The sequence below is a fragment of the Talpa europaea genome (genome assembly GCF_964194135.1).
Source record: "Talpa europaea genome assembly, chromosome: 10".
Lineage (NCBI taxonomy): Eukaryota > Metazoa > Chordata > Mammalia > Eulipotyphla > Talpidae > Talpa > Talpa europaea.
The window spans coordinates 5,417,908-5,434,111 of NC_140077.1; the positions used below are offsets into that span (position 1 = coordinate 5,417,908).

The 16,204-nt window shown below is 56.8% G+C and overlaps 1 protein-coding gene across 1 annotated transcript in view; it reads right to left on the bottom strand.

The window, feature by feature from the left end:
- The window catches only part of HTRA1 (HtrA serine peptidase 1), a 48,233-nt gene extending 32,374 nt beyond the window's left edge, over window positions 1-15,859 (bottom strand). The window contains exon 1 of the mRNA XM_084246082.1: window positions 15,370-15,859. Coding sequence (XP_084102208.1) covers window positions 15,370-15,844 — 475 coding nt within the window. The 5' untranslated portion in view covers window positions 15,845-15,859. The remainder of the gene's footprint in view (window positions 1-15,369) is intronic.
- Window positions 15,860-16,204: the final 345 nt, after the last annotated feature.

Sequence of the window (16,204 nt, forward strand, 5' to 3'; positions counted from 1 at the left end):
ACAGTCTCAAAACCGCATGGCACTATATTCCTCTAATGACTCCCTGTGTTTGGCAACTTGGTTCTCTGTGATTAAAACTAAAATCAGCATAGAACTGGATATGGAGGCAGCAGAGTCCAACCTGATTCCAAGATTTAGAGGTTCCCTGGCATCAGTGGGTGCACAGAGCCTGTTCGTAGGTAAGTGTGATTGGTGATTAACGTAATTAAAAGACCTTTCCTTCTTTTTTCTAATGAACACTAACGGGTAAGGACGTGATTATTAAGTTGCTAGGACCTACTTACTTGATAAATAGAACTGTGAGGTTTTCTGTGGGTCTGGGGTGCCACGAAAAAATTACTGAGACATACAGGGTACCACAACCATGAAAGTTTGGAACCTGGGCCTGAGGTCTCCACGAGGTAAGTCTGCATCCCTGCACTGCAGTCAGCATTTCTGAAGTGGATTCACAGTGGAAGACACACAACGCTTCAGCCAGGGCCTTCCTAGTGCGCGGCGGGGGCCCGATCAAGCCTTCAGTTCTCTGCATGGAAATTCTGCACAAGTAAAACATTTCAACGGCAGCGGTTGGGGGCACCGCCCCCTCTGCTCTACGGAGCCTCTCCTGCCAGGTCCCTGGCCAGTTGGGGTGTATGTGGACGTCTGGGGATGTGCCTAATTAGAAACACCACTGGGGACCAATCTGTGCTGAGCCATTTACAGTCATGTGATTCTGAAGTCACACCTGGTGTCCGGTACTTCTAACCTGTGAGCTGCTGCCCCCCTGCAGCGGCCCTGGGCAGGCCAGAGGTTGAAGAAGCCTCTGGGGACAGACAGGGCTGGCCTGCTTCTGTGTCTCCCCCTAACTCATAATTCCCACTTGGGGTACATGAACTTACTGCAGACCTCCAATGTTTTCTCTCATCTGACCCACAACTCCCTGCATCCATTGCTCAGGTACCCCAAATCTACCTCCCAGTACCTCTCAGGGCACACTCTCTACCCTGCAAACTTATTGCCAGGCATCCAAAAAATGCTGCCTCCACCCCACCTCTTTGCATTCATACATATTTCTCTTCTCTCCTATAGCAAGTTAAATCCCACCCATCTTCAATACTGCAAATAATAAAACAGTAACACTAACCAGAATCATAACAGTATGGTTTACTGAGCACGAACTGTGGCAGGCACAAAGCTATTTATCCCTGCAAGCCTGCAGCTAGATCTTATTCCAGGGCTACAGGGATGGAACAGAGTCAGAGAAGTCCAGCAGCTGGCCGCGAGCAGAGGGGGGAGGCTAGCCCCCACCCCCACCACCCCAGCCCCTCCACTGGCTCCCGAGCCAGTGCTCCCTGCTCTGCATCTGGGGCCTCGCTTCCAGGTCCTGCTTTTTCACTAAAACTCCAGCCCCTGCAGCCCCCAGAGTTGTGGGAACATGACTCCCACTTCCGGGTCTAAGAACTCAGGGCCAGGACTCAGGATTAACAACCTAACCTTCGCTTCCAGCAAGAACAATCGCGCCTTCCAATTTCTCAAGAGTTGATAAGTAGAGCTAATTTGGAAAACAGAACGCAGTGTATTCGAGGGAAAAGAAATGAATCCTCCTTTATTCACAGGGAACAGCATGTTCCCAAAATTCAAATCAGCTGCAAGAGCAGATTGATCAAATCACTGGCATTTTAATGCATTGTCCTACATTCAGGACCGGCTGGATAATCTGCAAGCCCGGGTGCAAAATAAAAATGCAAGGTCCCTGGTTCCCCAAGTAAGAGAATGCCAAGAAGGTGACAACAGAGCACTGGCCCAGGTGCAGGCCTTTCTGAGCATGGGTGCAGGAGAATGGTGTAAGTTGCACGCCCAGCCTGCCTTTCCAGTGCATTTGATGTAAACCCCAAAGGGCACTCGAAGTCCTGAGAGGCAGCACACCTACTCAGGAGCAGTAGGACCGGGCACCCAGGCCTCCCCAGACACTGGTGGGGCATCTCCAGCACCAGAGGCAGGTGCCCACAATCCAGTGCTGAGGATGCTGCCCGCTCACACGATGGCAGGGGCGAGCTGTACGGCTCGTTCAGGCCCCTTGTGATGCAGCCTCAACTGCTGGCTTCGAAGATCCTTGTTCCTACCCTGGCTCCCTAAGACTTCCAAGCCAGTCCCTGTCTCCATCATCAAGTGGGCCTGGGCAACAGGGACAAGAGGCCAGGTTCTTCCAAAGTCAAGGGCACAGAGTGCATTGTCCATAGGTGGGAGATGAAGGTCACAAGAAAGCATGTTCCCGAAAGGGCCAGGAGTCCCCCCTAGACCAGGTTAACAACAGAAGTAACAATCCCTGAGATGCCAGCTGGACCCTCCGTTGTGCTGGACTCCAAGTCCAGCCCAAGAGCCTTGGGAAATTTCCCACGATCACCAGCAGCCACACAGCAAGCCAGCCTCCCTGGCTCAGAAACTATAAATAACAAGCAAACACAGTGGGGCCCAGAGGGTGTCATGAAAATTTAACAGCCTTTGGATTATGGGACCTGAGATGCCCTCCTCAGCCATCAGCTGCTCCAGCCCTGGAGAAGGAATCTCCCACAGAAAAGGCAGTGTTTAGAGCCCCATCTTCCAAGTGCGAGCAGCCTTCTTCAGACCTATAATCCAGGGGCACCCTGGAATTCTGTGCCATGGGGGTGTAGCATCCTTTCTCATCTTTAGGTAGCCCGAAGGTCACGACATATTCCTTTGTCCCTAGGACACTGCCATTAAAACTAAGTACTGGAAAAATAAACCCAGGCCCAAAGCTGAAGGGAGCACCAGGAGGAAACTGCACCCCGGGAACATCACCTGTTCTCACTGTGGGAGGTGGGAAGAGAGGGTGCACCCTCAGGGCTGGACCTTCCAAGTGGGCTCCTCCTAGCTCCCCAGCACGAAACAGCTCTGAGCCAAAGGTCTGAGCCAAAGGCCCCCACAGCCAAAGGTCTGATGGGGCGGGGGGAGGGCGCAAGAACAGAGAAAACACCGCAGAGAGAATGAGGCTGTCCACGAGGCCAGCCTGGGTGGTGGGAAGAAGCCCTGGGACACCAAACTCTACACGGAGTGATGGCCCCCACACTGCCACACTTCCCTTGAGATGTCAGGAAGGGAACTGGGGGGCCACAAGTCTGGAGAGCAGGGGTACCTGAGGCCCAGGTATCACACCTGCCCCAGGTGTGTAGGTACACTGAGATGGGACCAGGAGGCAGGGAGTTAACTAACCTGACACCATCCAGCTGGGAAAGGAGCTGGTCCACATCGGGGAGGGCGAGGGGCTGGTTTTTCACTAAGAAAAGCTCTCTTTGTGAGGCGGCAGGAGAACCGCCATGAGAGGCACTGGGGAGAAGGCCAGGCCGGCAGACTGCAGCTCAAGGAGCGGGATGGCACAGAAACAGACCGGTCCCGCCACTTCCCGAGAACTTTACTTTCTCCCGAAGGATCAGCACAGAAATCAATTTAAACAGGTTCCTAAGGGGTAATGAGGCATGACTTGCACAGGGGCTGGGGCCTCCTGTTTGCAAGAGTGGTTGCCTGGGGCAGAAAAAAAAGCACCAGGCAAGGAATGCAGGAGAGAGGCCTGCAAGGCTCATTTTCTCCTTGTTTCCAGTTTGAGTGACTGCCTTCTCTCCGTCCTGCTCCCTTACATTCCAAGGAAACTCGTCAGCCCCGGCTCCAACCCAGAGTCTGGCCCCACACTGGTGCGGGGCATGGAGGCAGCAGAAACAGAAGGTACATTCCAGGAAGCCAGACCCCGGTTCTAATCGGTGCCGTGACGGCAGCTTTCAAAGCGCGAATGGGGCTTTTCTGAGCGCCGCAGAAAACATGCACAGGAAGGCGTGAGGTTCCAGTGAGGTACCACTTGGCTGTGGCCCAGGCAGCAACGTGAGGTGGCAAATACACCTGGAAATGCCTGGCAGCCTGGGGGCATCCTTCTGAAGCTAGGAAGGAGCGGGAGAGAGACACAGCCTTTGGTGTCAAGTTTCTGCAGGGCCAAGAGCTATTCCTGTTCAAGTAAACTGAACTCACCAGCAATGGGGATTTTTCTTTTTAGACGTTCAAAATGGAATGATGGATTTCCACACTTGCTGTCTTTTGCAGAGAAATAAAAACCCAAGATTAAGGAGAGCTCCTGAGCTGGCCCATTTCTTTCCACAGAATGAACCGAGGAGGAGGTCGCCGCCTTGCCAGCCCACGCCGGCACTTGCCAGGCTCACAGGCCCTCTCTTTCCGGTGCTGTCTCCCAGACGGTGGCGGGGCTGGGGTGGGAACAGTGCCTGGGATGCCAGGCCTCACCCCTCCCCCGCCCACGGCGCCCTGAGCAGGAACTGCCTGCAGAGGCTGGGCCAGGGCTGTGGCAGGTGAGGAGAAGGAGCACATTGGAGACCATCTTGGTGGACTGGGGCCACCGGGCCAGCTGTCTGTGAACCCTCAGTGCGCTGTCAGTCAGCAGCACAGCTCAGTTCTGCAGCTTCAACTTTCCCTGCTAAACGGAGTTTTCTCCAGAACCAAGATGCCTGTCACTGATAATCACTTTTGGCCTCACTGGCAAAAAAACTAAAGGCAGTCCTTGCACTGCTCACCCGCCCTGATGGGTGCTGGGTGTGGGTGGGGTCGGCTCTGTCACAAGGGGTGGCCTTTCCTGACCTGTTTGGTGTGGGATTGGGGGAAAAGCTTCCCATCAATTCCTCCGTGTGAGGTTTTGTTTCCAGAAGTGTCTATTATTATCTTCGGGAAAACGGCGGGCTGCTCAGTTCACAAACGCTATTAACCTTCCTCTTGATAAGCAGCTGGCTCCAGTCCTGACCATCCCAGATTTCCCAGCGGCCTCTCTTCCTGCTCTGACAGCTCTGGCCTGTTGTGTCTGGGCAGTCGGCTACAAGAGGCTGCAGCCCGGGAGGCCAGGGCTCAGCTTCTGAAGGGTCTGTCACCAGCTGCCTCCCACCGCCCCAGACAAGGAGGAGGGCAGACCTAGAGCTGGGGGGAGGGCCAGCAGGTGGAGGGGGTCCTGTGGCTAAGGGCCCCCCTTCTCCCCCTCTGGGAAGGGGACAATTCTTCCCCAGAAGTCCGCCGGGGGCCATTTTCCGAGGAGCACCGTCCTCGAGAGGCCAGGACACTGACAGGAGCTCACGGAGCAGACACGGAGCCAGCCAGAGTCTCCGCAGAGTCTCCGGCTCAGGTCACAAGCGAAAAGGGGGCCTGTGAGACCCAGGACCAGACATCCCCCTGCCTCTGGGCCTCAGTTACCTCATCGGCGAGGTGACGGCCGGCTAGACTGTTTCCAACATCCTTTCCAGCTCCGCCGGGAGTCACGTGACCTGGTGGATCTGAAAACTGCATTTCCTGATCTGCTCCTCTCAGCGCCAGCCCCGGGCAGTGCGGACGACGCCTGTCCTCGGGCCGGCTCCTGACCCCAGTGCTCCGGGGTCCCCCCATGGACAAGCCGGCGCCACCTCAGCAGTTTCCAAAGTGGCTTTCCTCGGGGCTGGAATTAGGGTTCCCCATCAAAGGAGAGAAGGGAAAATCGAAGCCTGGCCTTCCTAGGCTCCCCCAGCAGGTAGGCGGCCTGGCTGGCAGCGCTGGCGCCTGTGACAGACAACCCGACAGACCCGGGAAGCAGGAGGCCGAGCGGAGGGAGCTGACACAGGAGCACGGAGCGTCTGCCTCCATCGACCTGGGTGTGGGGCAGGAGCTCCATGAAGACAGAGATCAGGCCCCCGCGGGCAGAGGGGAGCAAGAGTGACAGCCCGTGGGCCCTAGGCTTCTTCCGGAAGGGAAATGTTCTAGAATTCGATCGTGAGGAGAGTGGCACAACCCCGTGAATACTTAAGGGTGACCTGTCCCTTTTGAAAGGGTGAGTTTTATGGTATGTAACTAATATCTCAATAAAGCTGCAATTAAAAAAGAAAAAAACTGCCGTCTCTTGCTTTTTTTACTTTTGTAGCATAACTACTAGAAAAACTGGATTTTACATAAGTGGCTCAAGTTCTGTTTCCATCTCTGCATATGAAACATCTGAATAAACATATTCTTCACTTTCCAAAGCAAGCTCAAACAGCCAGGCCTCCTCCTGCAGCCTGGACAGAGGCAGCACCGTGCAGAGAAGCCAGAGCTGGGTGGCCAGGGACTCCGGTTCTCGGCCACCTCCTGGCTTGTGACTTCAGGCCTCCACGCCCCTTCACCGGTCTCAGTTCCTCCAGGAAAACATGACTGTTGGGTCAGATGACCTGACAGCCACATGGCCCCTTCCAGCCCACACGGGCTGTGATCACAACTCTATCTCACCCCCAATTTATAAAAGTGCTCTTAACAGTGTTGATCTCTTGAAAAGGATCAAGCTGAGGGGCCTCCCTGGTGGCGCAAGGGGTTGAGCACCACGCTGTGAAGCTGTCCGCAGCCTCTGCAGCACAGTTCGATCCTGGCTGGCCAGGGAGATTCCCACATGGTGCGCAGACCTCTCCTGTCTCACCGCTGCTCCCCTCAGCAGTGTGTTTCGTCAGTCTGCCTGTTCTGCTCCCCGCTCTGTCTCTGGTGAATCCTCTCACCCTCCCGCGCATCTGTCCTATACCCCGGTTCTTACATAAATAAATAAAAATCTTTAAAAAGAAAAGAAAAGGATCAAGCTGAGAATAAAGTAACTTCAAGGCAGAACAGTGAATTTCCAGACTGAGCGGAATGACTGGTCTGGTACCACCTGATTCCATTTGTCCTAAAGGATTTCTTCCAGGGGAATTTCTTCTTGGCAGCCGCAGCTTTCAGTGACGGAAAGGTGAGTAATTCCATTGCTGAGGGCAGTGAAGGTGGGTACAATGCACCTGGGAAATGACAGACACACCAAGGCCATAAAATTCCACATATAGTCTTCCATCCGGTCTGCTCACTTCTGAGGATCCACCCCAAGGAAATAACCCTCGACACAGAAATAAGCGTGAACACAAGCAGGCTCGTGCCGGCACTCTTTGCAATAGCAACACAGACCAGGTGGACGGAGGGACTAGGTCACGCCACAGAAATAATGAAGTGGATCTTTTTCCTTCTCACTTTTGATGCGATTAAATATTTACAAATTAAAAGAAATGATTGAGCACAATACGTCATCAACTGTGTGAGTGCATTTTCCATGATGTCTAAACAGCGTGATAAAAAGAAATTTGAAAGAGTATTTACACTAAGAGAGGAGAAACTCGGGACTTCATCCCAGAGGAAATCTGACCACCGCTTGGATGACACTTAAGCGTCTCTGCCCTAATTTATCTGGCTTGTCCACCAGGATATTTATACTGAATTTTTTCCCCTTCAGCAAGAGCACTGTAATTATGGTACAAGGGCATTAATGTGTACTTAGAACTCCCAAATGGAGAAATCAGTCACCATATGGATGACTTTGGGGAAATCTTCCAATCCAAGGAGACTATTGCAGGAGATAATCTTTCCTTAGCATCACTGTGTGAAAGTATCCACCGTTCTCCACCTCCATGGAAAATCACGAGTAGGGATCCTGGCCTCTCCCAAACACCCAGCTGTAGAAGGTGCAGCTGAGATGAGAAGGGAGTAAGGGCTCCACATCAATCCTCAGGCCCCAAGAGTCCACACTGCCCCCGTGGCCCCGATGAGCTGGGGAGCCTCTGAGACTCATGGTTCCTTTGGATGTCTCAGTTTCCCCATCTGGAGAGTGAAGGGTTGGACTTTAGGGCCTGCACGGGCCTTCCACACTCTGGCTTCATGCGCTGGGATCCTTCCCTCTCTCCAAGCCATAGGTGGCTTTGGCCAGACACCAGCAGGGAAAGAGCCGCCCTTGTCCACAAGAGCCAAGAAAACATGAAAATGGGGAGCTGACGTGGTTAGAGAAGGGTTGTGAAAAATGTGAAAGTGCAGGGGCATTTTCCAGAGGATGGAGAATTCTATGGTTGGCCAGTGATGAACACTCTAAGGAAACAGACCGGATGAGAGTATTCCACAACCCCACAGACAGAAAGGTTTCAGAGTACGTAGGTTCTTTCCAGATTGCTCAAATTCTTGCTCTTCTTCCTGCAAGCTCTTCTGTGCTGGTATCAGATTTCTCCTACTGGGTTTTTTCCAGTGACGGTTGAATCATATTGAGCTGTATTTTTCAGAGCCAAAGACGTCAAACTGATGGAGAGAATGTCAAGTTGGGAGCTAAGGATTCTCAACTCACACCATTTCTTGAATAGCGAATGTTCAACAGAAACCCAGAGAAGATACCAGAACGCAGACAACAGCAGGCTGCCCACAAGGAGTATGTGCTCCCCGATACACAGGTACAAGAGATAGTTATGTGCTCTGAATAATAACTAGGTGGTTGTGTTTTGAGCCAAAGCATTTGCCCTTAGAGATGAAGGCAGTGAACTCCCCCTTTGGCTTCCCTTAAACAGAAGGTCAGTGTTCAAGGTCAATTCAGCCCCTTGATCAAAAGCTGCCAAGCCTCAGTGGAACCAGAAGATGTGCCGGGTGGAGACCTGTGCCTTTGCACCCAGGAAGCATGTTACTTTTTCATCCTTCCAGCTCCACTGTTCAGTGCTGGTAATACCAGAAGTTCTGGAAGAGTCTAAAATTGCCAACCAGAGACCCCAGTCCCTTGCAACTGCAACGCTCCAGCATCCCCTTCACCCCCACATCCTTATCTCCTTCACCATGTCCTTCTGAGGTCAGCATCACTGAACCCGTGTGTAGAAGAGGAAACTGAGGCTGAAGGGAGCTAGTAACTCTCCAAAAACTCCAGGTTTGTTAACTCTAGGGAGCCAAAAATGAGACAGCAGTTTGGGGCTTCAGAACAGACTTGGGGGACCGAGTCTATTCTGTCTACAGCAGAAAATCAGTGAGGACAGAGCCAACCTGACAGCGCCATGATCCACCAGACCAAACTGGCATTCATGGGGCCCGGCAGTCAACGACACAGAGACCACATTCTAGACTAGAAAACACACCCTAAGAAATGTAAAAGAGCAGAGATCATATGATGTATGTTCTCCAGCCACCATGGAACTGAACTAGAAATCAACAACAGAAAGAGCTGGAAAAATCCTCAAATATTTGGAGACTGAACAACGCGCTTCTAAAAACACAAGTCAAAGAAGACCCAAAAACAGTTTGGGTGTCAGACAGACGGGTTCAAATCCTGGCTCTGTCTCCTGCTTGGGTGGCCTTGAATCATTATAATTCACTTCCTAGAACCCCATCTCTTTCCTCAGCTGAGGCTCGGAGATGCCACCCCATCTACCCGAGTGGCTAAGAGGGAAGACGGAGGAGCCCCACGGACAGGCCCAGCTCCCAGAGGGCAGCGAGGGGGTAGGCCTCAGGTCCTGCTCTGCCCAGTGCTGTTTCCACCCCTAACTGTCTCCTGCCTCCTCCATGTCAGAATTGCAGAGGGTACAGCTGAACGCACCCTGTGTCCGGTCAGTGCCCATCTGCCACTGGGCACTCTGGCACCAAAGACAGCGCGCTCCTCCACCGGGTACGAGATGACTCAACCACCGGATGAGCTGGTGCTGAGCCCGTGTGGAAGGGAACGTGACCGCAATCTCGCCCAACTCACAAAAACACAGCCCCTCGCGCAGACGGGCTCACCATCTTCACAAGAACTGGTTGCACAACTAATAAAAAAGATGCCTCCTGGGGTTTGACTGTATTGCACAAGACTCTGACTCACTAGACAGGGGTATTCAAATTTGAGAATCATCAGAAATTCCAGCCGCAACAATATGCCTGCGGAGAGCATCTGTGCCCCAGGAGACAGCCGCCTCCCCCAGGGAGCCCAGCTGCTGTGGCCCTGCCGCTGAGGGCTGTTTGCACAAAATATGCTCACTCGGCAATTTGTCCCAGGAATCTACAAGAAAAGGGGATTGGAAACTTCCATCCAACCTTTTTATTTTCCTTAAGATGTGACAATTCTTGGGGCCTCCCAAGTGGTGCAGCAGATTGAGCGCAGCGCTGTGAAGCTGTCGCAGCCTCTGTAGCGTGGTTTGATTCCCAGCCGGCCAGGGAGATTCCCACATGGCATGACAGACCTCTCCTGTCTGGCCCGCTGCTCCCCTCAGCAGCGTATTTCAGTCCTTCTGCCTGTTCTGCTCCCCACTCCGTCTCTGGTGAATCCGCTCACACTCCCGTGCGTCTGGCCTGTACCCCAGTGCTTGTATAAAAAAAATCTTTAAAAAATAAAAAGATGTGACAGTTCTTCCCTTGTGAGGAATTCCCAAAGCATGGATGCTAAAGCAAGCCTCCCAGGTCCCCGGGCTCTGCAAACCACTCGCTGCTGAGCCACGCACTCCAGGAGGATTAGCAGGATGATGATATTTGCAAAATCCCAGGCGCTCCACACATAGCTTTTCATTCAAGTGCATCTCAAGCAACAACACCTGGGGGCTGCAATTGGAGAAAGGCAGGGCGGTATCCGAGCACCTCCGAGCACCTCCTAGCCACCAAAGCAACCCCCATCCTGACTCAGAGAACTTTCCCAGCATGGGCATCGGCTACTTCCAAGTCCAAATTCCACGTCACCTTCCTGCCCTGTGAAAATGTCTCTACCCCACCTCCCCACTTACCTTACCCTCAAGGAGACTAGATCATTCTATCCTCTTTCCCACTGAGCTGACTCCATGTTAGATGTCTCCATGATGAGGATGCTGCTGTTATTGTTGTTGTTCTTTCATCATAGCTAGTGCCCAGAGTTGCAGTAACGCATCAGGCACTGTGCTAAGCACTTCATGTTACTAGGTGCCTCTATCACCCACCAACCCTATGGGGCACGTATGTACATGCTATTACTTATGATTATTTTACTGATGAGGAAGCAGAGACGCCAAGAGATGAAGTGTATTTAATAAGAGGCAATCTGACCCCAGAAGCCGAGCCCTTAAGCTGAAGGGGGCTAGATGACCTCCCGCAAACCCCTCGAGCTCACAGGCTCCCGACCTTTACTCCCCCGCCCTCTAGACCTGGACAGCAGGAGGGCAATAAATGCTCTGAATGAGTTTAGAAATCCATCTCACGTCACTGATTCTAAAAGCTGAACTCTGCCCCCTCCTGCAGACAGCAGGCCGCCCCCAGCCACCCCTGGGGCCCTGTGGTGGTCGCCCAGGCTGGGTTCTGGGTGGTTCCAGTCACAGGTCACCAAGTCACACCAACTTCCCTGCCACTGCTGGAGCCTTCTGGAAAAGCATTTGGGATGGTTATACTTTTTGATTTCTCCTGCAGTATTAATTTCCTTCTTTTTTTTTAAAGGGCAGAAAAGGCAGGGAAGAAAGAGGAAACATCTCCAAGGACCCAGGGCAGCCTAGTCTTGGGGCACCTGCAAACAAGTGGGGGAGGAAGCTCGGGGAAGCTTGTCTCCTGGGGACGAGCAAGTTACCGCAGTGGTTACCCAGGGACTTTTCTTATAAGAATCGCAGACCATTCCAGCTAACGGGGTCCTCAGAGACATCTGGCCTGGTCCCCTGACTGCCAGGGCTCTGAGAGGTTGGGGGCCAGTCACCTGGTAAGGCAACAGCCGGTGAAGGGTGAGAGTCAGCCCCACCCTACCAGCCCCACCTGCCTTCCAAGGAACCCTCCACCACTGCCAAGCCCGATTTCTTCTTCAAATGAAGCCTGACCAGAGCTATTTATTCATTCAAAATATAAGCTCATGGAAAGTCTGATTTCTCAATCCAAGGCACGAAACTGCATCCAGGATCGCGCAACTCCAAATGGACCCAGAATCCAGCCCCGCAGCCCCAGGCTGTCTGAACACAGTTACCTCATGGCCCCCGCCCCTCAATAATCGCTCACTGGATACAGTTATTTTTAAGCCCTAGTGCAAACTATTGACAGCCCTGGAGGGAATAAAGTTACTCAAACGCTTGGCTTTTCATACTGTCAGCTTACTAATTTTATGAAACCGTAATAGTTTAACTCCTCAGCACAATCACCAGAGCAATGGAAGAGGATAACCAAGCCGGGAGCAGGACTGTGAAGGGCTCCAGGCCTGGCGGCTGGGACCAGGGGCGCTGCGCTCCAGGTCCCCGCCTGGGATGGGGGGGGCTCTCCCGACCTCGGGTGGGAGGAGACATGGACTGAGATTCAGGTGTTGGGGGGTCTCCCCCAGGTCTCTTTCCTGACCTCTTGCCCACTTCTGGAGCAGAGGTCTGCGGGGGCTGGGGATCCGGAGGGGCCGGGCTTTGCCACGAGCAGGCTGGGGCTTGGGCGTCTGATTTGAAAACGTTGCCACCTCCCTTTCTGCTCTTTTGCTTGCGTTCGTGGTGCCCTCCCGGTGACTGGCGGGGACCCTGTCCTCCCGCTCCAGCACCTGTGGCGGGACGGCTGTGACGCGCCCTCGCTCCATCTCCAGGCCAAGGCCATCTGGAGCGCTGCTGATTCCAGCTATTCGCTGCGGCTTAGCCGGGCTGGCTTCTAATCTCAGTTTCCCTGTCAACAGCACAGCACGGTGATTACGAATGGGCTCTGCAGCAGATGCGTGGATGGGGCTCAAGTCCTGGGGAAGGGACTGCCGGGTGACGCCGTCTCCCAGCTGCACCGCGGGGAGGGCACAGCACACCCCTCGGCCAAGTGCCCGGAGGAGCCACCGGGGTGACAGAGGCTGGCACAGAACACGCACTAAATACACGCTAGCCCTTCCTGACTTCCTGGCCGCCCTGGCCCCGAGCTGGCTTTGCTTTAAACTCACCCAAACTGCGGACAGTGGGAGGCCGCAGGTCCCCGTGCGCTGGTCTGGCCGTGCACTCCCCGCCCCAGACAGACCCTGGCAGCAGCGTGGGCTTCTGGAACAGAGGACTTGCCTTCCCTTCGAGAAGCGTGACTAGAGGCGCTCTCAAGTCCTGCTGAACAGCTTTCTGGTGAACTATGCCACCCAAAGTCTGCCCTGACCCCACTGCTGCCCCCCCCCCCCAGGGAGCTCTGCTCTGCGCATTTCCCACCTGCTGGCCCTCGATTATTCCAGAAACACCCGCCTCCCTATCTTGGAAAGTGTGAGGCCCACTCCCACCTCTGGAGTGCCCTTGCACACCCTCCCCTGGCCTGCTCCAACTTTGGGCCTCTAGTCCAAGAGCATCTCCCCCAAAGGCCTCCTGTGTCCACCCCAGCTGGAAGAGCGCTCCTGCCCACCGAGCCTGCGAGCCAGAGTTCAACAGCTCAGCAACTGGGGCTGCGGCCACTGGGGCTGCCGGCTCCCTGGCGGGGGCGCTGCCCTCACAGTGCCCTCACAGTGCCTCGGGGAAGTCGAGGGCAGAGAAGGGGGTGGCAAACCAATACTTTCCACTAAGAAAAGACAGGGTGGCCGAGTATCTGGAGCAGCTCTTGTCTCTTCGTCCGCCCATCCATCTGCCCGTCCGTCCATCCATCCATCCGTCCATCCATCATCCTCATCCAGGTGCTGCCTATGTGCCAGCAAACAAAACAAAATGGCGCCGGCCACACTGCTGAGCTCAGTCGATATTGGTAGAAAGACGGATGAGAACAGCCTTGCACCCCCATGCCTCTGTGAGGGGAGCCTGCTGTGGGCCTGGTGGTCCGTGCGTGAGGCCCTCCCAATGGGGCAACTCTGCTCAGCTGGGCATTAAGGACCCTGCCAACTCCAACGCTCACTAAGGGACTCCACCTCGCTGGCAATAAATTAGACGTGAGGCTGGTGTTACTCAGAGCCCCGTGCAGCGAGACTGCAAACAGGAACAGCTGGCTTGTTTTTGACCAAAACACCCATATGCTTTTTTAAAGTCATCACCTCACCCCCAGACTATTGCAGGACCTCAACTCCCCGCCCTGGCGCAGTCTGCGCTCCACCGCCAGGTTCGTCCCGGAGCTGCCCTGGTTCAAGGACGGCTGAGGACACAGCACAGCCTGTCCTCTTCAGCCCTGGAACTCTGCGCCACCAGCCTGGGTCACCCCCTCTGCCCTCCCCGAATGGCCCCCAGCCACACCAATCTATTCTCGCCAAGTCTCGGCCTTAGCTCGTGCTGCTCCTCATTCCACCTGGGATGCGCTTCCCCGCGCTCCAGAACCTTCCGTCACCCCGCTTGACCTCTCTCCCGCAGCCTTGGGGGTGGCACCGGGTTGGTCTTAGTAAGGGTATCTGGGTTCAAATGCCAACGTCCAAGTCAGTCCAAAAAGTCCAGCCTCAGCTCCCCTACCTGGAAAGTGGAATGAGAGCAGCGGCTCCCTCCTCCCGGGGCTGAGAGAACAGCGGGGGTCGCACGTGAAACAGACCTGTGCCCAGACCAGGGCCCAGAGAGTGCGCCCAGCTGGCGTGACTTTCACAGTCCTGTCCGAGTCTCCACTGCATCACATCTCTCCAGAGTAACTCTCCTCCCCCAGGCTGTTCCCCACCAGGGCTCAGCTCCCTACTCCTGGGCAGGTGGGCACACGAGTTCCCACTGCTCCCTGTTCTGCTCTTGCATCCCCCTGTGCCCATGCCAACCCACACCAGGCTGGACCCTGTTCCTACAAATCCTGACCAGCCCTGCACTGGGCGCCCCAGCACCTCTCCACACACTGTCTCCGTGGAGAGGCGGCCACGCCTGGCGGCTGCCCAGGACAAGGCAGGCTGCCCTATCCGCCGCCTGGCTGCCCGGCCTCCTTACTGTCTCTCCCCATGGCCTCTGACCGAGGGCAAGCACCCCTCTGGACGGTCCACAAGAGAGGGGCCCGATTTCTCTACCCTTTGCCCTGCCACGACCTCCCTTGCCTTTCCGTATCAAGAAAAGATGCTCAAGGAGGGCGAGAAGGGCCCAGTTCCATCTCACCCTGAACCCGCTGCCGATGTCCAGGACCCAAAGGCCGCTCAGTTTACTCAAAAGAACCACTTTCATTTTTGTAGGGTTGGCTCGAAACACCCGGGCAGACCCAGGGGTGCCGCGGCAACGTCTGCGGTCGGAGCCCCGCGCCTGCCCGGGGAGCCCCCAGGAGCGCGAGCGGGGCCCTCAGCACTGTCCTGTCAACTGAAAAGTGGAAAGTGCTCAGGCGCAGGCTGCCAAACACCAGAACGCGTGGCTGATTCCACAGGGAGCGAGAGGGGGAGAGACGGAGACGCAGAAGGAGGGGAAAGCGCCAGAAACGAATTCTGAGGTCCCGACGCCCCCGGCTGGCTCCAAGCAGGCGCTTCTGCGCGCGGCAACTTCTTCCTCCCCGGTGCGCCCCCGCTCCGGCCCGTGCGTCCCGGCCCCTGGCGCGGCGTGGGTGCCCAGGGGGTGCCGGTGCCCAGGATCCAGCCTCCGGGGATCGATCGCTCCTGCAGAACCGAGCGCGCCCGACCCCGGAGCCGGCAGGGCGCGAAGCCCGAGGGCGCCCCGAACCCCCCGCTCGGGGACCCCTCTGCGCGCGCGCCGACCCGCGGGGGCCGGCCGGGCCGGGAGGGCGAGCCTGGGGCGCCGCCGTAGGTACCTTGGCCGCAGGCGCCGCGCTGCAGGACGATGACCGGCGGCTGGCGCAGCCTCTCGGAGCGGCGGCTGGCGGCGCGCAGCTGGCACAGGTTGGCGTAGGTTTTGGCGTCGCTGCCGCACACCGGCTCGCTGCTGGCGCACACGCAGAGGCCGGCCTGCGCGCGCCGCCGCACCGTGGCCGAGGCGGGCACCCCGAAGGGCACCACGCACTGCAGCCCCTCGCCGCACGGGCCCTCCTGCAGCCCGCACGCGGCCCCCTCGGGCGCGCCGCACACCTCGCAGCAGCCGCACGCGTCGCGGACGCGGCCGCCCTCGCAGTGGGCCGGCGGCGGGGCGCAGCGCGCGGGCTCGCAGCGCTCGGGGCAGCCGGGGGCGGCGGGCGCCGAGCGGCCGGAGCGGGGCGGCAGCGCCCACGCGGGCGCCGCGAGCAGCAGCAGCAGCAGCGGCGGGACGAGCGCGGCGCGCGGGGGCTGCATGGCGGCGCGGTCGACGGCGGCGGCGGGCTGGGCCGGGACGGGGCGCGGCGCCGGGAAGAGCCGGCGGAGCGGGGGGAGCGGGGCGAGTGCGCGCGGCCGCCCGGCCCAGCCCATTGGCCTCGCGGCGGTGACGAGCCGCCCTGGGGACGGGCACGGCGCCCGGGGGGCGGGCGGGCGGCCGGACCCGGCCCGGCCCGCGGCGGGGGCAGGGCGGGCGCGCCCGGGCACGGCGGGGCTCGCGGGGGGCGGGCGCGCCCGCCGTGGCTCGGGTTCCCGTCGGCGCGCCCCGGTGCCCTGCGCCGCCGCCCGCGCGTCGCGACTCCGCACCTGGAAACTTGGGGGACAGTCTGCGCGGGCCCC